This window comes from Mixophyes fleayi, chromosome 4 (genome assembly GCF_038048845.1).
Source record: "Mixophyes fleayi isolate aMixFle1 chromosome 4, aMixFle1.hap1, whole genome shotgun sequence".
NCBI classification, from domain to species: Eukaryota; Metazoa; Chordata; class Amphibia; order Anura; family Limnodynastidae; genus Mixophyes; species Mixophyes fleayi.
Genome location: NC_134405.1, coordinates 133,041,607 through 133,065,690, shown reverse-complemented (window position 1 = coordinate 133,065,690; position 24,084 = coordinate 133,041,607). Strand labels below are relative to the sequence as shown.

General features: G+C 38.3%; 1 protein-coding gene across 2 annotated transcripts in view; it reads left to right on the top strand.

Annotated features, from left to right (window-relative positions):
- Positions 1–24,084, top strand: part of ARIH1 (ariadne RBR E3 ubiquitin protein ligase 1) — a 47,806-nt gene that overhangs the window by 2,126 nt on the left and 21,596 nt on the right. For both annotated transcript variants that reach the window (XM_075208332.1, XM_075208333.1), the window contains exons 2-7: positions 12,093–12,160; positions 18,863–19,007; positions 19,540–19,632; positions 19,914–19,969; positions 21,284–21,350; positions 22,484–22,590. In XM_075208332.1, coding sequence (XP_075064433.1) covers positions 12,093–12,160; positions 18,863–19,007; positions 19,540–19,632; positions 19,914–19,969; positions 21,284–21,350; positions 22,484–22,590 — 536 coding nt within the window. The remainder of the gene's footprint in view (positions 1–12,092; positions 12,161–18,862; positions 19,008–19,539; positions 19,633–19,913; positions 19,970–21,283; positions 21,351–22,483; positions 22,591–24,084) is intronic.

The window sequence follows — 24,084 nt, the reverse complement described above, 5'->3', positions numbered from 1 at the left end:
CAATCAGGGGACTAAATGAGGTACGTTAAGTCCAGAACAGTAAAAAAAAAAAAAAGAGTAAATAATTTTACTAGTGATTTAGTTTAAGGGTCATCAGTCAGTTACCTTATTTATGGAATGTAATTCACATTTTATAATTTATGCATTGGTAAGATAATATTCTACTTAAGTTACCGTTACTTATATTTAGTCGTTTGTTACACGTTGGAGGGTGGTACTGTTTGCCTTATATGATATGGGTACTGTTTGCCTTATATGATATGTTTTGCTTCATAGTATGAAACAATAAACACATGATTTTTGTGCAGTTACAGATATGGGATAAGCAGGTTAAGCTTTTCAGTCGAGTTATCATTCCAGGTATATCCAGTTGACATGAGTTGTCTGACTTGGGTCTGATGTTTGTTCCGCAGTTCTAAATAGATCCAATGTCCAGCAAAAGGCAGTGTGATTTGGGCTTGCTCTTCTTTCTGTGTGTGTAAGGTGTGTGTGAAAGGTTTGTAGCTCACTGCTTCCAATACAATTTTTGGAGTGCTTATTAAATTCCTCATAGTGGAAATAGCACTATTCAAGAATAACAAAACTTACACTCCACAGTAAAGTTGATCAAAGTTGTCATTTTAGTCCAGCGTTTCAATCTGGTTGGTGACCTCAGTGATTGGAAAACACACCCTGCATATCAGTCTTCATGGGCACCTGACTTGCCCTTAGTCCCTCTGTATCTGCCCTGGTCGGGTCTCTCTATAGGGGTGGAGGCACTTTCTAGACAGCAAATCAGAATCGGTCAGCTATACAGACCCATGTACCGTATTGTGAAACTCTTAGTCTCATAGGAGAGACTTGATTAAAGTTTCATCTCATGAGACTAAGCTTAGCACTGCATCACAGTAGCAGACAAGGTAGAGCTAGCTATCCTGTTTTACTTAAAGACGAAACTCCTCACTGCCACTGCCTGGCTGCCAATCAGCACAGATGGGTCATTTTTTTAATAAAGTTTCTTCTTAGAAACTTTTGACACCTACGTTTTGTCCTTCTTGAAGATCTGTGTGTATATATAGATATAATGTGCGTATCTGTGTTTGGACGAGTGCAGCCGTACGGTGTTTAGGCACATGCAGGTGAATCGATGTTTGGGCGTATTGGTAGCAGTTTATGGGTGATGATAGTGCTGAATCTGCAGGATGTGATGGCATACCATGTCTGTATTGCACAAGGAACATGTCCATTCATTTTTCCTCAGATTTCCTAAAAAGCTACTACCCTACATTTCAAGTTAATGTGGCTTCTCACACATATGCCTCTGCCCACCAGCTTTTTGATCTCATGCAACCACCCACCGTCTTTTCTCACATTCCCCACCTGCCTACTAGCTTTTCACACGTCACCCCAACATACCAACTTTTCTCTTGTCACCCCATATGCCCACCAGCTTTTCTTTCACATGCCACTCTAAATGCCTACCAGATTTTCTCTCAGGTACCTTCCCATATGCCCACCATATTTTCTCTCAAATGCGATCTAGAAAAAATTGGCTACCGTATTTTCTTACAGGTGCCACCCCATATGCCCACCAGATTTTCTCCCACGTCACCTTTTATGGCCAACAGATTTTCTCTCACTTGCGCCCCATATACTCACCAGCTTTTTCCCACATGCCACCCAATGTTCTCACCAGCTTTTCTCACATGCCACCCCCATCTGCCCTACAGCTTTTCTCTCACATCATCTCCTGCAACTAATATATGCCCACCATCTTTTCTCTGATATGCTGTCTCATATACACACCAGATTTCTTTTCACATGTTAAATCACGTTGAGCCACAAATTTGACATTGAGAATCAACGATGGGTGTCCAGTTACATACAACACACTTGTATTAGAATGTGTTTTATGTCCGGCCCCCTCAATGACATTACATAATTTATGCACTGCACTGCTGGGGGTGGCTCTGTAAGACTGATTAAGTTAACAATATTTAAAAGTAAAAGTGTACCCCAAACCCCTTCCAAATCTTAACCAGACATAGCGTTGCCAGCCTAGGGTAGCACTTGTAAAATTGGGGGGACAAAAAGCTTGGGGTCCCCTTGAAATTACAAATATCGGCACTAGGCTTTGCCAGTCTTGGCTGGTGGTACTATAGCAGGGAAACTTACAGCGTGGGGTCCCCCTGCCATAATGCCAAACCAGCCCTAGGCCGGTCAGCACGGGGCTGGATTCCCTATGGAGATTGGGTCTGCAAAAAAAACACAGGACTTTTTCCACACCCCTGGTGTGGTTGGTAATAATAATTAGTTAACTTATGAAAACAATTTTGTCCCTGGTGCACTACAGGTCCCAGCATGTCCTGGCTGCCATTAAGTGTGTGTTTGGGCATGCTGGCACTTGGAGAGCCACAAGTTCCAACATGCCCTGGCACCCAGGGCCCTCTGGGACATGCAGTACACCATGGAAAATGTAAATAAAACACACGTGAGTTTATAAATAAATAATTTTATTTGAAATAAAAACACTGGAACACATTCCTCATTCACCCTCTTTATTGCTCACCTACATCCAGGCTCTTCATCTGTAATACATCGAGGGATCCTTGCCTTGGCAAAATAAAAATCCCCTATACGCGCTGCACAACTACTACTAAGAGCTCCTGTTCCAAATGAGCTCTTAGTGACGGTTCAGCTATATATAGATAGATATATATTGATATAAATATAAATAACATGGGGATTTCCACTGGCCTGAACTCCCCATGTTATACATATATGTGACTAAGCCAGGCCTGTCCAACCTGCGGCCCTCCAGGTCTTGTGAAACTACAAGCCCCAACATGCTTTGTCGGTAGACAAACAGTTGGTAGCTGGAAGGGCATGCTGGGACTTGTAGTTTCACAACACCTGGAGGGCCACAGGTTGGGCAGGCCTGGACTAAGCCAAGAGCTTATTTGCCCCAAAACACCAACCACCTCCCCTGTGGCTGACAAATATTTCTAATGCACTCCCTCTCAGAGAAGAAAATGTTTATGCTGAAAAGTCAGCCATATTTGTACACAAGTAAAGCCACTCTGCATACACCCACCACGCATCTCTATTTGACATGCGGAACACTATGATATCCCCCTATCTTAATTTTACCTAATTGTAAAAAAAAACCCTAAACATTTCTCAAAAATATCACTTCTCAAAGGCACTCCACTGTGTCAATAGCTTTCTAACAAAACAAACCCCTAGTCCAGTGTATCCCAAATCCAGTCCCAGGAACCCCTAACAGTGCATGGTTTCCATATCCTTGCTGGAGCACAGGTGTGTTCATTACTGACTGATACATTTTAAACGATCCACAAGTGGTACTAATTATTTCACATGTCCTGGAAAACCTGCACTGTTTGGGGGTCCCTGAGGACTGGGTTTGGGAAACTATGCCCTAGTCTTAAAACCCCCTCTACACTGAGCTAGGCTCCCAAAAGAACGGAAAGACAGACTTTATGCAAAACAGGAAGTGGTGGGAAAAAAAAGCCAAGATTTTCAACTTTAAACTACTTAAAATTTGTCATTTTGTATTCATTTATTCTGAAATTTGACATGCAGCACCCAGAGGCTGTTCATGCCAAACTTCAACTCAACAACATCTAATACTTTTTAAAATGTTGCCCCTCAAACACCATGGGGTAAATGTATTAAGCTCCGGGTTCTTCAACACCCATGAGTTCGGCGTCTTCTGCGTTTAAATTTAAAGCAGCGCTGCCTTGTAAAGGGAAGATTCCCTTTACAAGGCAGCGCCGCTTTAAATTTAAACGCCGAAGACGCCGAACTCGCGGGTGTTGAAGAACCCGGAGCTTAATACATTTACCCCCATATCCCCCTCTCACAAAATTAACATGGTGAAATGCGAGTTATTAGAGTCAACCTTAATATAAGAGCACGACCAGCTACAACATTAAAACCACCAAAAGCGAATAACGTTGGCTATCTCGTTACAATTGCACCTGTCAAGGGGTGGGATATATTAGGCACCATATGAACAGTCTGTTCTTGAAGTTAAAGTGTTGGAAGCAGGAACAATGGGCAAGCGTAAGGACATGAGCGACATTGACAATTGCCAAATTGTGATGGCTGGATGCAGTGATTAGTACCAAACAAAAGTGGTCAAAGTAATGAAGGACAATCGGTTAACCGACGGCAGAGTCATGGGGGCCCATTGATGCACATTGGGAGCGATGGCTAGCCCGTCTGGTCCAATACCACAGAAGAACGTCTGTAGTACAAACTGCTGAAAAGGTTAATGCTGACTATGATAGAAAGATGTCAGAGCACATAGTACATTGCAGGTTGCTGCATAGCCGCAAACTGGTCAGAATGCCCATGCTGACCCCTGTTCACAGCCGTGAGTGCCATGGAGCAATGGAAGAAAGTGGCCTGGTCTGATGTATCATGTTTTCTTTTACATGTGGAAGGCTTGGTGTGTGTGCGTTGTTTACCTGGGGAAAAGATGGCTCCAGGATGCACTATGGGAAGAAAGCAAGCTGGCTGAGACAGTGCAATGCTCTGGGCAGTGTTCTGCTGGGAAATCTTAGGTCCTGACATTCATGTGGATGTTCCTTTGAGACATACCATCTCCCTAAACATTGTTGCAGACTAAAGCTAGGTACACACTACAGAATTTGCCACCAACTTTTTATGCCGATCGATTTTACATGCGATTGATGTTCCGATCGCTTGGTCCATGGACTGCATACACACTAGCCTTGTTTAGGACGATAAAGAGAAGAGCGGACGTCCCTTTAGCGACTTTTTACAGCCATGTTGTCGTGAGCAATGACTGTAATTTCGTACTCACTGTTGTGGATCGGTCGGAAGTTTATACACACTAAACAACAGAAACGAGATTGAAACGAAAATATTAAACGGTACGACCAACCAAATGAGGCGACAGTCGTCCATTTGGGCAGACTTTCGACCATCGTGTCACTGCACACACTGACCCGACTTTTGAGCGGTCATATGCCGGCTGATTTAGCCGATTATTGGACGAAAACTGTGTAGTGTGTACCTAGCTTAAGTACACTCCTTCATGGCAACGGTATGCCCCTGATGGCCTCTTTCAGCAGGATAATGTGCCCTGCTACACTGCAAAAATTGTTCAGGAATGGTTCGAGAAACACAACAAAAAATTCCATGTGTTTACTTAGCCTCCAAATTACCCAGATCTAAATTCGATCGAGCATCTCTGAGATGTGCTAGAAAACACATCAGAGCCATGAAGGTCCCATCTTGCAGCTTACAGGACTTAAAGGATCTGCTGCTACTGTGTTGGTGCCAGATACCACAAGACACCTTCAGGGGTCTTGTGGAGTCCGTGCCTTGACGGGACCTACACAATATTTTGGTTTTAATTTTGTGGTTGATAGGTGTTTATACTGTATATATCTAGCAAAAATACATTGATCTTCTGCACTCTCCATGTACAACCTGGGATGCAAGTATGGTGTGCCCACATTTCATAAACAAAAACATGGATACTTTACACTCGCCAAATACACAATTAATGCTCTTCTAACTACTTTTCTATATTAAAACAGGGAATGTTAGTTCCACATATTGCAAAATAAGTTAAGCTGACAAACTTGCGTTAAAATCTTTCTGTTCTTGCCAGTACTAACATGATCAATTGCTATGCTTTTGTGTATGCATGTGTGTGTACACCTCCCAAATATTAGGCACTAACAGCAAATCTTTATGCGAATTGTATACCTTCCTCCTGGCTTTTGTCCAGGCCTATCAATTATGCATGTGCTATTTTGAAACATCTTTGAAATAATGGGAATTTGGGTTTTAATTTTAGGTGTGTGTGTGTGTATACAATGGGTGAAATAAGTGTTTAATACATCAATATTTTTCTCAGTAAATATATATTTAATGTGGCTATTGTAATGAAATTTACACCAAATGTCAACAACAACCCTTGCAATTCACACATGCAAAGAAATCAAACCATAGATGTCCATAATTAAAGCTTTGTGTAATAATGTGAAATGACACAGGGTAAAAGTATTGAACAAGCTTCCTGAAATCAATTTAATACTTTGTACAAAAGCCTTTGTTGGCAATGACAGCTTCAAGACACCTCCTGTATGGAGAAACTAGACGCATGCATTGCTCAGGTGTGATTTTGCCCCATTCTTCAACGCAAATAGTCTTCAAATCTTGAAGATTCCGTGGGCATCTTCTATGAACTCTGATCTTTAGTTCTTTCCATAGATTTGCAATTAGATTCAAGTCAGGTGTTTGGCTGTGCCATTCTAGCAGCTTTATTTTGTTTCTCTGAAACCAATTGAGTGTGTTCCTTGGCTGTGTGTTTGGGATCATTGTCCTGCTGAAATGTCCACCCTTGTTTTATCTTCAGCATCCTGGTAGATGGCAGCAGATTTTTGTCAAGAATGTCTCTATGCATTTTTCCATTCATCCTTCCTTCAACTATATGCAGTATGCCAGTACCGTGTGCAGAAAAACAGCCCCACACCATGATGTTCTTACCTCCAAACTTCACTTTTGGGGTGACATGCCGTGCCATTTCTCCTCCAAACATGGGGTGTATTATGGCATCCAAAAAGTTCAGTTTTGCTCTCATCTGACCACACTATATTCTCCCAGTATTTTACAGGCATGTCCAAATGTTTTGCAGAAAACTTTAAACGAACTTCAACATGTTTTTTCTTCAGCAAGGGAGTCTTGCATGATGAGCGTGCATACAGGCCATGGTGGTTGAGTGCATTACTTTTTGTTTTCTTTGAAACAATTGTACTTGCTAATTCCAGGTCCTTCCGAAGCTCTCCACATGTGGTTCTTGGACAACTCTTCTGATAATTTTTTTCACTCCTCTGTCAGAAATCTTGCGTGGTGCAACTGGTCGTGGCCGGTTTATGGTGAAATGATGTTCTTTCCACTTCTGGATTATAGCCCCAACAGTGCTCACTGGAACATTCAGCAGTTTAGAGATCCTTCTTTAACCAATGCCATCAGTATGTTTTGCAACAATAAGGTAGCGAAGGTCTTGAGAGACCTGTTTGCTTTTTACCATCGTGAGATGTTTCTTGTGTGACACCTTCGTAATGAGACACATTTTTATAGGCCATCAGTTGTTGCTGAACCAGCTGGAAGGATTGCTTTCTAATTACTGATAGATTTCATCTGGTGTCTTGGCTTTCCATGCCTTTTTGCACCTCCCTTTCTTTGCATTAAATACTTTTTACCTGTGTCATTTCACAGTATTACACAAAACTTATTTTATGGACATCTATGGTTTGATTTCTTTGCAATTCTGTGGATTACAAGGGTTGTCGCTGACATTTGGTGTAAATTTCACTACAATAGCCACATTATATATTTATTGAGAAAAATGTTGGTGTTCAATGCTTATTTTACTTTCTGTATTTATATTATATATACACACACACACTTGATGATACATTTGCAGTTGTTCACTAAGGTGTATGACCTTGTTCTACTTTCATGTGTCCTAATGTGTGTAAAATGTAATTCAGGTGACGAAGATAGTTTTTTGTCACAGCAAACAGGTTAATGCTTGGGGCACAGCACAGCACAAGCTTCTTATGTGTGACGCCGTGGTTAATCACTGTGCCCTCTCAGTGCCTCCCCCTGGATTTTTGCTCATCCTGTATCCTGGTTAAATCAGCTTTTGCAATCACACTTGTATATATCTAGCACAGGGAATTATCTTAGCTTTGAGATTTATTAAAGTACCATTTTTCTAACTATCCACTGAATGTTTGACAGTGGCTAGTATTGTGTCTCCTTTCTTCTTAGGAAGTGCTAAACAAAAATTTCTATTTCAGAATGTTGTTCTTCATACTTTATTTGCATTTTTTTTATTTTGCATTTTTTCTTGAGTTAATAAGTAGTTTATTGTGTGGGTCCAGGATGATTAAATCTGCAAGATTTTCTTAGTACCACCTCTATATCTCAACTTGAATTATGATTGGAAACGTTTGTCTTTCTCAATGAAACATGTCACATAGACAAACTGCTAGGGAATCTATTTTATTTATTTTTAATAATAATAATAATAACGGTAACAGAATAACCTTTGTATCAAAATGACATAAGATGGAAATTGAGGATTCTCACTCCATTTACTGCAGAGACGCAAGTTAAAAGACATTTGTCCCTTAATTATTGTATGACAAAGAAGGTAACTATGCATCATGGCTTCCTGTGTTACATTATTATTTGAACACCAAAGACAGTAACTCATACTCCATTTATTGTTTTCTTTAAAAAAAAATTACACATGCTATTATCTGTAGTTAATGCTTTGAATAAGCCGACCCTTGCTTGTTTAATGGATACTAATGTAATTATCCAAAAACTGTAATAGTTCACTAAAAATGATCCTCTTGACAAAGAGTATTTTCAACCTTTTTTATTTTTTATTTTGTTCTAATTGTTCAGCGCGTTAGCCATTGCAATTGCAGGGCGTTCCCACAATTGATGTAAATTATGGTAGCCGAATCTTTGACCTGCATGACCAGGCAGTCATTGATTAACTCGTGGCTTAGGATTTATGAATACAATGAGGGAATTTTTTTTATGCCGCTATTGCAGTGTGCCTTTTGTAAAGTGGTGCAATCACCTTGCACCTCATTCATGCATCCTTTCTTCACCATGTATGAATGCACAATACTGGTGACCTCACAGGCAGACATGGTTTATTTTTTTTTAAAAAAAGCATGTAACATTTTAGAAATAGATTTGACAAAATTGAGGAAAACAAAGGTGTTTATTGCTCACTTGGCATAGGAAAGGCACAACTATACATTTGCCTAAAAAAGCAATTCTGCACAAATGACTATGGCCTGGTTGCAATTTGAACTCCAATTATTTCTTAGATAATGTTAATATGTTGTAATATTAAAGTGTATGGTTTTACTATAGTACTCAATACATTTTTTATGCATGTTCTTTACATTGTAGATGTGCAATGTTATTTTTCAGTATATATTTTTTCTTAATATTAAAGATTTACAAAGGAGAAAATCAAGTTTTTATTGCTAAAACAAATGTAGCACTTGCTTTAATTGTAGTAACACACATGGGTTATAAATAATGAGAAAAAGATAGCACTATTGGTATTGGTGTATATATGGTTAAAATAATATTGAATATGTTATTGAATTTGTACATTTGTTTAGCCTTGTTTCTACTCCTGTGGTATGCATGGGGGGACTGCAATTAATAAATCCAGTAGCTTCTGGTTTAGCAGTTTCAACTAGTGCTTTAGTTGTTATAATGCAGTTATTTGCTCTCATCAATTTTATTGATACTATTTGTTTTATCAATATTTTTTTTTTATTTTAAATTGTTTATTTTTTTTTCTCATTTGTATGTCTTTTGTATATAGTCTGAGGATTATTTTGCTGCTTGTGTACATCCAACTGAGGAATTGACTGGGCCTGTATTAACACGGAAAACAGCAGGGATCCATTTTTATTTTATTTTTTGCAGCAAACTGCAATCACATTTCTTAGTGCTACTTTTTATGTGTTCAACATCTTTTCTGCTTTTGAACATCCCCTTCTCAAAAAAGCATGTCTCTTTTTCCCATTACCTGCAGCTGGGTGCCAAGCTGCATGTATTCTTGCTAATGTTCATCGCAGGGAAAAACTTGTGCAAAAATTGCTTTCATAGAGCTCTATTCTGAGCCACAAATGGACTTAGTCCGCTGCCAAGCCAATTTGCTGCGTGGAGAGCAGTCATGGACTAGCTGTTTAATAAATGTTCAGGAGATAATAATAAACTCCCTCTCTAAAATGTCCACACTGAAAAAGGGATTTCCTATCTATAATATGTAGATATCATGTTCCCATTACCGAGTTGAGGAAATGTAAAAGCGTATAATCCTGGTATTTATATTTGCATTTGTACTGGTAGATAATGACATTTGTTTTTAACTAAGAAATGGTCAGGTAGTGGATTTTGATGTCCTGTGTGTCAGGTGTTGGGGTTATGAACAAAGTGTCCTTGAAACCGGAGATGTTGAAGTAAGCAGAGAGATCTCCTAATGCCACTCATTAAATGTCTAAAGTTAACCATTCCAATACCAAGGAGTGGCAGCCACTGGATAACATTGCATTGTGCGTTGGTATTCTACCTATGCATGCCACATAGGGTTCATTGTAAGTGACTTAGGCAATGTGGGTTATATTGTCGGGAACAAGAGACTGCATTTTACAATAGTGTGGTAGTGTCTGAAGAGCTGTAGTTTTCTTAGACTAGTGAGCCTTCCATATTTTTCCTAGCTCTGTACTATTGTCAATAGTGGAATAATCGTGTTGCCTTTTTACATGTATATATGTAAATAGGTGTATGCTCTCTGTGCCCTAAAGGTGTAACTCTACTTACTATACACAGTTGACACCATAAAAGGTAAGGACCCATGGTTATATGTTCTAAGCTCAATCACAGTCTAGTGACTGTTACTCTACTCTCTACAACTACACATACATGGTGATTCATGACTGTGTAATTTGACCAGGATATTTGCTATTTGTCATCCACTTGTAGATACCAGAGAGTCACGGTTTTGGGGTGTGCACTGTGAACGATTTCCTTGTCTGTGTAAAAGGTTACATATATATATTTTAAAAATAAATACCATTGCATTGATAGGCTATGAGCAATATCAATGCTGACTAAAGTTTTCAAGGGAAGGGCCATTATAAGTACATGTTCATAGACTGGTTTCTTTTAAAACACTGACAAATATGCTTCAGAAATACCAAATCCATAAATTGCCTCTGGCTGCATTGAGCCTTTATATTACCAGTTGGGACAGCCCTTAATATATATAACTGTATGTCTGTAATGGACATATTTGTGTAGAATTGAGGATCTGAGCACAAGCTAGCCTTTATAAGCTTTCAAGGGACCACCCATGTAGAGTAGCAGTTACCCAACAATATTAGGAAATTACAGTTAATCTAAGGCATTGTAGTTACCTGCACTGTGTCCAAGCCAAATGGCTTTATATATCTTCCAAATAATTTTGTCTAGTATGAATGTATTCTGTAAATATGTGTGCAAACATATTTGTAATGATGGAATATATGTGTGTGTGCGCCAATGTACATCCTTTACTTTTATGGACATTAGAGACTCCTACTATTTATCTTCTACTGTTTTTATTAGAAAAGATTAATACCAAACACACACTGTTTTCCTCAGGCATTGGCTTTTACCTGGGATTAGCCTTCTGCAAGCTCGCCAGTGTTTTTTTTTGAGAATGGTAACCAGGAAGAATTGCGAGACCGAGAAGAATAGCTCCTAAATTACTTCTGGTCAATGATGCTGGTTATATTCTGCCATTCACCTCTAAAGAGACCCTTTTGCCAGTTTAAACTTACATGAGCTACATCACTGGTCACATCTGATAGCCCTATTTCAGAACTGCTAGAACCCTGAGGGAAAAACTGCAGCTTGGGGATGGTTAACTGTATATATTATGAAGGGTGTGTTGGTTTTGAAGGATGATCTCACAGGTGATATGGACAAATTAAAATGGGATATTCTGAAAACTGTTGTATAAGTAAAACAAATATAAACTGCAGACACTTTTTTAAATGATGTATTTAAATGTATATGAACTTTTATGCCGATAAACTGGCAGGTAAAATAGACATATCCAAGTTTCCTCTATTCTCACATCATTTTGAAAAGGAAAAAAACACATTATTATTTTGGTGTTAAAGCTGTACAGATTTGTCATTAAACGTTCACAATCTATTTCCTATAAACAATTCTTTAAAATTATGTATTATACTGTCATTTTACCTAACAAACAATATTTTAAATATTTAGTTTTGACATTGTTTATCGAACTTTTAAATACTGCAATTTGGTGTTTTAAAAATAAAAGTAACATATTTGTTTTATACACTACTGAGTTGAGGAGTTTGTTAGCCATTCTCACCACTGTATTCTCAAAAGTGAAAGTTTAAATAGTGGGGTAGAACGAAAAACACACAAACATTTAGCCTTATGATGTACACACAAATGTTACAGCAATCTATTTATGTCTGCAGAATCCAGCTACTATCACTAGAATACTTCTGAGTCATTTCAACTGGGACAAGGAAAAGCTAATGGAGAGGTAAGAGAGTCCTTTTTGTGCCTAATCACATGAGCTAATGACTTCCCATGTGTATGTGGTGTAAATGCACAAGGCTGCAACACTGGAGACGTAGTTGTCTTCATGATATAAATATTAAAAGCAATAAATCAGGAGATATGATCTATTCCCTGTACATGCATTTAGGTAGTGCCCCAGGAAAGTTAAGCAGTGTAAAAATGTGGTGGTAAATGCACATGAGACAAGAATCTGGGTGCTTTGAACAGTCTACCATCTGTGTATGAAATAACAAGATAGACAGTCTGTTATGAATGTGAATTTGTTCTATGCTCAACTTTCCACAGGAATCTTGAATAGTCTTATGTCTGTTGTATTAATCATACGGGGGAGAAATGTGTATGTATAAATAAACTATAGTGAAAAATCCCTGGATATCAGTATTTTTATCTAGCTTTGATTATGGCAGTATCTGCATGGTTAACTTTAACCAAATCCTTGTTTTGTTATACACAATGTGCATTTTCAAAATAATCATTCACAGGAGTGGAAATTTTGACAAGTGATGCCAAGTTTTGATAGTTTTGGTAAATACAATGTATTTCATACATTCAAAAATATGTTTTAAAATATTTAATACTGTAGCTTAAAGTGGAGCTAAGCTTAAAAATTTAATTATAATTTTAATTTAAGATGTTCTTCATTCTCAACATTCTCCTAATGTGGGCAGTGCTTTGTATATAAACGGCAAAGAAAATACTAGAAAAACTGAAATGTTGTGCCTTGTATCTTTTCATTTTTATATTAAATATTTTGATTGTGCAATATGTAAAGTAGCAAAAAAAATGTAATAAATACTGTAGCAAACACTGCTGCTAATAGGTCAGTTTGTTGGTCATGTTACTGGGGATGTAAGATGATTTCTATCAGAAACATGGCAGCATTTATGTACAATGCTTTCCCTTATTGCCGGCATAAAACACAGGCAAAAACTGGCATTATATCAACAAGATTGGTGTTGTAAATATTGTGCCATATAATGGAATTAATACATTCTTTTGTAATTTTGTGCGGAGAATAGTCATGGCCAAAAGTTTTGAGAATGACGCACACATTATTTTTCATAAAGTCTACTGCCTCAGTTTTTATGGCAATTTGCATATACTCCAGAATGTCATGAAGAGTGATCAGATGAATTGCAATTAATTTCAAAGTCCATCTTTGCCATGACAGTGAACTCTATACCAAAAACATTTCCACTGCATTTCAGCCCTGCCACAAAAGAACCAGCTGATATCAGGTCAGTGATTCTCTTGTTAACACAGGTGAGAGTGTTGACGAGAACAAGGCTGGAGATCACTCGTTCATGCTGATTGAGTTAGAATAACAGACTGGAAGCTTTAAAAGGAGGTTGGTGCTTGAAATCATTGTTCTTCCTCTGTTAACCATGGTTATTCAAAGAAACACGTGCAGTCATCATTGCGTTGCACAAAAAGGGCTTCACAGGCAAGGATATTGTTGTCAACCATTTATCGGATCATAAAAAACTTCAAGGAGAGAGGTTCAATAGTTGTGAAGAAGGCTTCAGAGCGCCCAAGAACGCCAGGATTATCTGCTTGAAGTTGATTCAGTTGCAGAACTGGGCACCACCAGTGCAGAGCTTGCTCAGGAATGGCAGCAGGCAGGTGTGAGTGCATCTGTACGCACAGTGAGGAGAAGACTTTTGGAAGTTGGCCTGGTGTCAAGAAGGCCAGCAAAGAAGCCAATTCTCTCCAGGAAAAACATCAGGGACAGACTGATAATCTGCAAAAGGTACAGGGATTGGACTACTGAGGACTGGGGGTAAAGTAATTTTCTCTGATAAATCCCCTTTCAGATTGTTTGGGGCATCTGGAAAAATGCTTGTCCGGAGAAGGAAAGGTGAGCGCTGCCATCAGTCTTGTGTCATGCCAACAGTAACTTTTCCTGAGACCATTCATGTGTGGGGTTGCTTCTCAGCCAAGGGAGTGAGCTCACTCACAATTTTGCCTAAGAACACAGCCATGAATAAAGAATGGTACCAAAACATCCTCCAAGAGCAACTTCTCCCAACCATTCAAGAACAGTTTGGTGATGAACAATGCCTTTTACAGCATTATGGGGCACCTTGCCATAAGGCAAAAGTGATAACTAAGTGGCTCGGGGATCAAAACATCAAAATGGTTCATGGCCAGGAAACTCCCCAGACCTTAATCCCATTGAGAACTTGCGGGCAATCCTCAAGAGATGGGTGGACAAACAAAAACCCACAAATTCTGACAAACTCCAAGCATTGATTAGGCAAGAATGGGAGTCCATCCGTCAGTTTATTTCCCAGAAGCTGATTGACAGCATGCCAGGTCCTCAAAAAGAAGGGTCAACAATGCAAATATTGAGTTTTTGCGTAAACTTAATGTAATTGTCAATAAAAGCCTTTAACACTTATGAAATGCTTGTAATTTTACTTCAGTATACCAGAGCATCATCTGACATAAAGGTTTAAAAACACTGAAGTGGGCAACTTTGTGAATTCCAATACTTGTGTCATTCTCAAATCTTTTGGCCATGACTGTACACCCGATGATGGAAATTGATGGTTAAATTATAAAGATGGAGCACTGTAATTAACACAGTTTACAGGAATATTTAAATACATTCTTCTCTCCAATATATCTAAATACTGTTGTGATTTTTTTTTCCCTACTAAAGATATGTTCAGCTGCATGTGCTTGTTGGCGGGGAAACTATTTTTCAATGCACTCCTCATTTCCAGACTTTTATTCTACAGCAGTTATAGGACTTACATAAAATATTTCTATTTTTTTTTTTCCCAGGAAAAACATGATTCCGGTAGATTTCCTATTTTGTCAAGGCATATAGATACAGTGTATACTTGAGTACCAACATTTTATGCAGCACTGTAGATTGAGGGCATCATTATACAAATAACATACAATAACATGAGGTCGAAGATAAATAATGCCCTGTCCAAATGAGCTTACTATGTCATTTATGTGCAGTTATGGCTGGAATGAGCAGAGACAGTGGAAGATGGATACATGGAACATGAACTAATTTTTGTAGAACTGTTAAAACAGTTTGATGCTGGCAACCATGACAGTTCTTCACCATTTATCTTAGCTTGACACCCTTCCTTTTGTGGTTGTGAAGAAGACTTTTGCTTTTATGTTCCATGGACACTTTTTTTTTTTTTTTTTTTTAGGATGACAACTTGTACAAACATAATAATTAAGCAATACGTATATTTAAGCAATACAACAAGGTAACAGCAATACAATACAGCACACTAAAACAGGGAATAACGTGATCTGTGTGTATCAGTAAGGCCCGCTAGGTTAATATAAAGGGGCCAGAATAAGTTGTAGAACATAATGTTAAGGGTCTTTATGGGATACAATGTACAACATTTACAGTGTGGGGGAGGCAAATATGAATCAAGGCTCCCAGATAGGGTCAAGTTTGTCAGCTTTCCTTGTAATTGAAGGATTGTCTTTTTCCATATATGCAGTAAGCCAGATTTTATTCTTAAGTGACAGAAAAGGTTACTTTCAGTACTTTGATTTGGCTGCTTTTAAAATATGGGAAGCAAGTTTTTCAGACTGTGGTCTGAACCCTGGGACCAGGAGATGCAGGAAAGCATACCAGGGTGAGAGCCGGAATTTAGTGTCTAAATTCTGTTCAATCGTAGTATTTTCCGCCAGAATACAAAACATTTTAGCACATTGTCACCAGATATGAATAAAATTAAATGATAGAGGATCAAAATCATTCTATTCATGGAGGGGGTATAATAGCATAATTGCTCAAATGAGGTCAGGTTCTCGAATACCTGCAATCTGGGAAGGGACTGTAGATAGGAGCATATTTGTCAATATTCAAAGACATTGGATTGTGATATACCATATTTTTCTGAAAGGGATTGCAAAGATCTCCAACTCATTCCATTCATAAATCATATTCCATAAAATCATATGACAATTTAGGTCCCCCAGTGAGTTTACTCCACGGGTGGTTACATAGGTGGCGAGCGCCTGTTGGGAAGTCTGGATTATCCTAGACTGAAGTTAATGGAAGGGCAGTGTGGTCAGTTCAAATTTCTTAGTGAGAAGACAATACTGCTTGTTGCCTCTCATACAGAGAGGGTATGATGGACTAATCCTGATCATATGCTGTGATATCAGGCAATTGGCCAGATTCTACAGTATGTTTGTGGTCCCAAAATAATTATGTGATCAAAATCATTGGGATCATTATTGCACATGTCTGTATATGTGGTCGGAAGATGATCTCAATTGGCTTGTGTGTCTGGTCATCTTCCAACCACACAAACAAGTCACTGTGATTTCATCCAATTAGGGCACTTAATGTGTCGCTAAATTGCAGGATTATACCATGTGTTTCTTGTGGGTTGCTTTTAGTTTGTGCATTGCAGGGAAATGGGGAGACAATGGAATGATGAGATTGATGTATCTGCAACAACAGGAATCTAGAACAGTGTTGGCAACCCTGGCATGGGATCAGGTGGCTTTAATTAAGAGAGTTCATGGAAATAATAAGCTGGTGGGTTAAATATAGAGTATGTAGACTTTACATTGCTGTTTGGTAGGTATTTTTTTGAGTGTGGTCGACAGATTGCAGTACAATTATACAGGTTTGTCTGTATGGAGAGTGTTGTGATTGTATACAATGGTGTAAAGGGTGGGATCAATGCCTTGTCCCTGTAATGCAACTTTACTTTACGATTATGATCTTGGCTCACTGTCTGTCCAATTCCATCTCTTCTAAGCATTAACGTTGTCCTGTAAGAAAACTGTTATTTTAAGTTCTAGAATATTCAAATTTTATTTTTTCTAATGTTCATCTATTTGTTGAGCCTTCATTTTCTATGTCTATCACCCCTTTCCAGGAGCACACGCCAGTTGTGATTTCAAGATCACAACATTTGGCTCTATTGTTATCATGCATTGTCTTCATATTATATTTGTATTAACACTTGTGAACCGTCTTTTCTTCTACAATTCTCCATGGCAGCCATTAAAATGGGTAAGTTCCCTTCTTGTTTAGGTAGAGACAGGTTAATTAAAAACGCCCCCTGACAGTATATAAAGCAGCTCCTTCTCTTTCTCTGTTTTTTCCTTTCTCTTGTTAGGTAGAACAGGTGTAGTGTTTTTTTTTTTTCTGTGGTGCAGATACTTACTTTGTGGTTTAAGTCGAGGACTGAGTTGGCTACCCAGAGAAAATCCAGTCTGCTATCTCTGTGGAGCAAATTTGGTGTGTAGTTTGAATCTTGTACGAAGTACACTAATGTTGACGATCTGTGCATGCACATTCCGCTTTGAGGGGCACTAAAATGAAGGACTCGAAACTTCTCAGGGTTCCTAGGAAAAAGTCTTCTAACCTCACTGGCAGTATAGCAACTGGACATCTGGAGGATGATGAATCCCGTATCCAACCCCAAACAGCGAAAGAACATCCAATCTAGGTAAACCCCTAAGTTAGTGGCGCTTTAATATTTCTGCATTAATAGCTTCTAGTAAGCCGTTCGCAATGTCCTGTCCTTTCAGTACTCTAGTGGAGCCTGTGGGAGGGAAGAACGACATCAAAGTACAACGACATAAAGTTAATGGAGCCCGTGATAAACCATTAACAGTTGAATCTGAAGGGGTCTTTTGTGCCATATGCAGTTCTCAAGCCAAGGGAAAGATTTGGCCCCTGAGTAGTTTAAAGAGCCTGGATGAAGGAGTCTTTTGTGACCAAGGAGGATCGGTGTGCTATGCAAGGCATAAATAATGAATCTGGTTAGATTAATGAGACACCTAGGATGTTTAATTTGGATAATGTGTAAATGTTGCAAGCCTTTCGGGATCAATGAGGAAACAACTTCCACTGAGACTAGGGAACATCTTTTTGAAGCTCGTAGTAAAAAGGGAAGAGTTCTTCCTGTTAAATAAAGAATTTAGAAGCACAGAACAGTTTCTTGTGATTCCTATAGGAAAAGGTGTGCTCCTTCTTGACCAAAACAAATAATTATACATTCACACAAGGAATGGCTATAAGGTTCCAAATATTCTCACGGCACGAGTGCTAGCAACATTCTTGGCAAGAAGGGCGCAGGGTTTAGAAATAGCTTTGCTAAACAGCAGGATGATTTCTATCCATACTTGAGTTAGTCATTATCATCTGCGTGTCTTCTCTTCTATTGATTCTCCGTTTGAGAGACATGTTCTCCATACGGCCAATGAATAAATACTTGATTATGCAGCACATGTGGCTGATCTGTTCTTTGTAGCCTTACCTTCTATTTTGCTTGTCTACATACCATTGTGATGGCTGCCATGGAGGAGAACATATGAAATATAACGAATTATAATTACTTTTAATTCCTTTTCCTCAAAATACTCCATGGCAGACCAGTTTCCACCCATGTTTGATATGTTTATGAATTTTAGAGAGAGCTTGGAAAGTCACTCATAGAAGTAAGGGAAGAGGAGAAGCTGCCATATATACTGTCTGGGGCATTTTTACGCCTCTACCTAAACTAGAAAGAAATGAACCCATTGTAATGGCTGCCATGGAGTATTTCCAGGAAATGGAATTAAAGGCATCTATAATTCGGTATTTATAGTGCTTAATCTAGCTTGAGTCAAAAACTTGATCATACTTTTCTACTGTTTGACCTTTTTATAGGTATTTTGATGGCAACCTGGAGAAGCTCTTCTCGGAATGTCATGTAATTAACCCTAGTAAGAAGTCTCGGACACGGCAGATGAACACACGTTCCTCTGCTCAGGACATGCCCTGTCAGATATGCTACTTGAATTACCCAAATTCGGTGAGTTTGCTTTTTCAAAACAGCCGTCATCTCCTCCTGATTTGTTTTTTGTCGCAGACACACCTTATGAGTTTGTGTCATTCTAACGTCTAGACAATTTTAATTGTTGTTACTTTGTAAATTTGTTTATTCCTATTTGACACTGTCTTTTGGGTACATACAGTCTCAAGTGAAAGGTCTAGACCAAAAAGTGATTGCTCTTAGTACATTTTAACACTTCGTCCATTGGTATATCGTGGTTTAAGGCAGACACTTTCACCAAAAAGTTATTTCCTTTCTGTTACTCTAATTATCTGTTTAAATACACAAATTGTGTTTCCGCCTTTGTTTTCCTCACTGCTATCATTTTAGTTTTGCAATCAAACTGTGTGAGAGAGACCCTGTCTCCTTGCAGATCTGTTGATTTTGTGAGATAGTGTTAAGGGAAAAACTTTCACTAAATATCTTTCTCTGTTTTTTTCACTATTAACGGTTCTGTTTTAGTTATCTGCAGTGTCTTTTTAAATAGCTCTCCTGTCTGTATTTTATACAGTATTTTACAGGCCTTGAGTGCGGTCATAAGTTCTGCATGCAGTGCTGGAGTGAATATTTGACCACCAAAATCATAGAGGAAGGCATGGGACAGGTAATAACTTTGGTAGCGGGTTCTGGGAGCAACCGAGCATTGGCATCTTTTCCTTTCTATATCTTGTAATGTGGTCTCTTTGTGTATATAAACTTTTCTCTCCTGTCATCCACTTTGTTGTATTCATCTTTGCTCCATAATTTGTTTACACTTGTCACATTTCTACATGCATCTGTCAGTCTTTCCTACAATCTTTATAAATGTTTGTTTCCCAATATCATTATATCCCTCAGGCTAATTTTTTTTATTTTTTTTTACTCCCTCCCTTCTTTTCTTTTTAGACCATCTCCTGCCCAGCTCATGGCTGTGACATTTTAGTTGATGACAATACAGTAATGTAAGTGGTGTGCCTTTATGTGTGTGTGTGTGTTTGTCTACATTGATATATTTACTATTAATAAAGACACACTGCATAATTATATTCATGTTTGGAGTTAATGTTTTCTTCTTAATTATTTTTAATGTACTATTTATGATAATATGAGTATGAATGTGAACATTACTCTGTGCTGAGTGGGTTGATCTGTGTCCCCCTATATTTGCCCCTTAAAATTGGGTAGGTTGAAATCAAAGTCAGAGCTGGACTACCTTGGACCAAGAACAGAAGATCAGAAGTTGTTGAGAGGGGTTTTGGAACAAGGGGAGTTGTTTATATTTTGAATAATGGGCAAAGGTCTTATGGACCCCCTATTACATTTTACAAAGACCACAGGGATAAAAATCTTGCCACTCCATTGTTCCATTCATTCAGTTCCCAGGACCCCACAGTGCAGTGTTGAACAGCCCCAGGGTTTTTTTAGCATAGGACTGGTAACCTCTAAAAGAGACACCAGCCCTGCACTTCCTAATCTGAGGCTTTGGTTATTATTCTAATGGAAGACCCCAAAATGCTGATTACCCTGTTAGTAATAATCAACCAGGGCTGGCTAGTGCTTCAGCTGATTATAAAATTGAAAAGGGGGTTGTGTTATTAATAAAACACTAAATAAATTATTTTGAAAACCGTTCGGTCTCTTAAACGTCCATTTGAACAGTGGGAGTCTGAGCAATAAATGAAAGGGACCTCGGAACGGTTATCGTGCACCCCTGTGACTCTTGCACAATGTACGATCGTTCCATAACACCCCTGTCCATAATTAAATTTAAGAAAATCTTCACAATCGGGTCTCTCATCGGTTCAGAAACTATATATATATATATATATATATATATATATATATATATATATATATTCTACAGCTATATTAATTATACACTCCTCCCAGAGGTCTCAATTTTATCTTATTGAGGTGTCTTGTTAAAGGATTATCACAAGTGCTTGGAAGAGTGGTCTAGTGGCAAGGGATATGTGTGATGTCAATGGGGACATAGCCAGCTCTGGAAAGAGCAAAGTATATGTTACAAAGCAGGCGAAGTGGTAAAAGACATAAACACCTGAACTAGCCTGCACTGAGAAGGATACTGTAAAACTCTTTAGCATATACATTGCCCTGTGCTGGGCGCAATTAATTTTCAGGTTAGAGCCCCTTTAATTTTTCTCATCAATTCAATTATTACCGCTTCATCATTTATTAGTGTGTCGATTAAAAGCCAATACCACAGTTTTTTTTAGAACTTCATTATGTCTGTCATTTGTGTTTGTCTCTAACAGGCGACTGATCACAGATTCAAAAGTGAAGTTAAAGTATCAGCATCTAATAACTAATAGCTTTGTAGAGGTAAGTGCCTGATCACAGAAACTTGTTTCATGTTTCTCCATGTGTCTCGGCAGTTTTTACTCTGGGGTCCACATTCTCCTTTTAGCAAACAGGCTAGTGGCGAGTCATTTAGTTTTCTTCTTTATAGAAGAATGTAAAAAAAAGTTTTAAAGATTTCTCTTCACACCCAGCAGTGTATGGTGAACGGGTTGTTATTGTCAGTTAAGGTGTAGTTGTTGTCATTGCTCTATTATGACTTTTAGAATAATTGTTACAGCAGCACTCTATTGTGCTCTCTGCATTGGATAATGTTCTGTTTAGAGAGCAGCTTTGTGTTGTGTTCCAGGTCAGTGAACGTAGACAATGATGCCTGATACTACAAAGCACAGAAAAAACCCACCTAGTAAAAGTTGAATGAAAGCATTTACAACCAATAAATGAGTCCTCTAAAGATGGAAACATCTCTAAAAACAGCTGTACTAGATCATTACTGAAATTGGCCACATAGTAGACAATAATATATGTTTGGCTTTATTTCAATATGTAGATAAAATAATTTTTTCCATTTTATTTATGTTGTTGCTTTAAAAGAATACATCACAACATTGTCTGATTTTATGATGGTAAATATTCATATTGGGCAGGTACCTAGCGAATGGGGACTAAAATGGCATGTGTATATTATACACTCGTCAATCAATCAGTTTCAAACATTCCATACTTACCAGAAGACCTTGCAACCACTGTGCTTTGCTGTGTGGCTACCTGTTGAGTTCTGTTGTTTGTAACATTTGCTCTTTTGATACTTAGATTCTAGTAAGACTAAAGTTATGTTGTCCACTTGATTGTGGAGAATAAGCTTATGCAGGTTAGTGCAGTGAATAGCTTAAGCCTTTGGACTTGTCAATCAAATGGCATCCTAAATGTTACCGTACTTAGCACACGACAGTGGACAGGTGCGGGATGGGCAACCTCAGTGCTGCATACAAGATGTCCATAAATTGGAGAGCTCCACAGGTTGCCAAGCAGCACTGTTTCTTTAAAACAGAAGTACTATGTTTTGTGACAAATGTGTATGTTTGGAGCTTGCTACAATCTATGTCCTTGTTTTCCCTCCCATTGTCTCTTTCTATATCTGTGTTTCTTCTTTGCAGTGTAACAGACTTCTGAAATGGTGCCCTGCTCCAGACTGCCATCATGTCGTAAAGGTTCAGTATCCAGACGCCAAACCTGTGCGTTGCAAATGTGGCCGGCAGTTTTGGTGAGACACTGGTGCAAGAATTGAAATATGAAAATCACTATTACATTTATATGTAACATTACAGTGATAACAAGAGAAGGGACAGCTTTTCATAAATGCTCATTGTATAAGTAACATTGAAAAAAGCAAAAAAAACATTAAAATTTGTAAGCAGTAAATGCTGTTGCTAATATAAACATTATAGAAAATATGGTAGTGTGGCAGTTAACTCGTTCCTTAGCCTCCACATACATATCCCTGTCATAGGCAGCAATTAGCATTTAATGGAAAGGTAGTGTACAAACCCTTTACTTTTTAAAGCAGGAATGTGACATGGTTGGTGTTCTTGGACAACGTTGCTGATATTCCTATAATGCACACTGGTAGAAAGGAAGTTCAGAAGCATTGTGCAGTATTTGCAATAACAGATGTAGATAATAGTCTAATATTGGGTACAATTAAGCTTTTGGACACATCTCTTTGCAGACTAAAAATTCTAATTGTCAGGGCTCATACCCACAAGTATTTTTTTTAATGCATTTTACTAACCATTTACATGCATGTAACTGGGTCTGACACTAGAAGCAATTGATTCTGGTGTCCCCATACTCATTGGCATTTTCACCATTGTTGCATTTATCTTCTGTTTTTTGTTTGTTTTTTTGTAAATGCTTCTGGAATGAATGAATGCTAGCAAGAACTTGTGTCAACGCCAATGTTTTGCCTTGTTTGTTTAGATTTTATATGTTTTCAATAACATAGAATGAATTCAGTCCACCAGAACTGACCCCTTCCCCTTTTCCAACCTCTCCTGCCTAACATTTTTCTGTTCATAATTGGTGCCACCTAACCTTCAGGGACATTTGTCCAGTTTGGTCTACACACCGTTTAGCTTTGTGTACCATTAATCTTGGCAATCATGACCAAGCAGCACTTGCAGATGGCATATCTCAAAAACAGTGGTATTAAATTATTTTATGTATTTAGATAAATGTTGTCAAAAATTAGAATACCTGAATACTTCATTGAAGTTGCCGTTCGTTAATCATTCATTTATCAGAATTTACTTATTAGAAAACGGACTGGTGCTATCCACTTTATTCATGTGAAATTATGAGATGCTTGTTTGTTGGATGGGTCCTATTTGGGGAAATACAGACAATATTTGAAAAATAATAAACAAATTTAATAACCTGAATAGGAATTGCGTTTTCAATCACTTTAAGGCAATTCACTGCAGTGGCATTCAAAATGCTTACGGACAGGAAGCCTGATGTGTACATGTGATAATGTTCTCACAGTCGCGTCCTTTAATCCTACGTCCAACTAATGGGTTTAAGTTGCACCCACTGGAGGTGGCATTCACTAAGCAACCTCTTTTACTGACATACAAGGTTAGGATATTTTTATTAATTTTCTAGGAAAGCTCCTTCTTTGCTCTAGTAAACTTTCTATTTGTCCACTGCTATCTCACTTGTAGCATGAATGTTAGGGTATTTTCTTTAGTATCCCGGC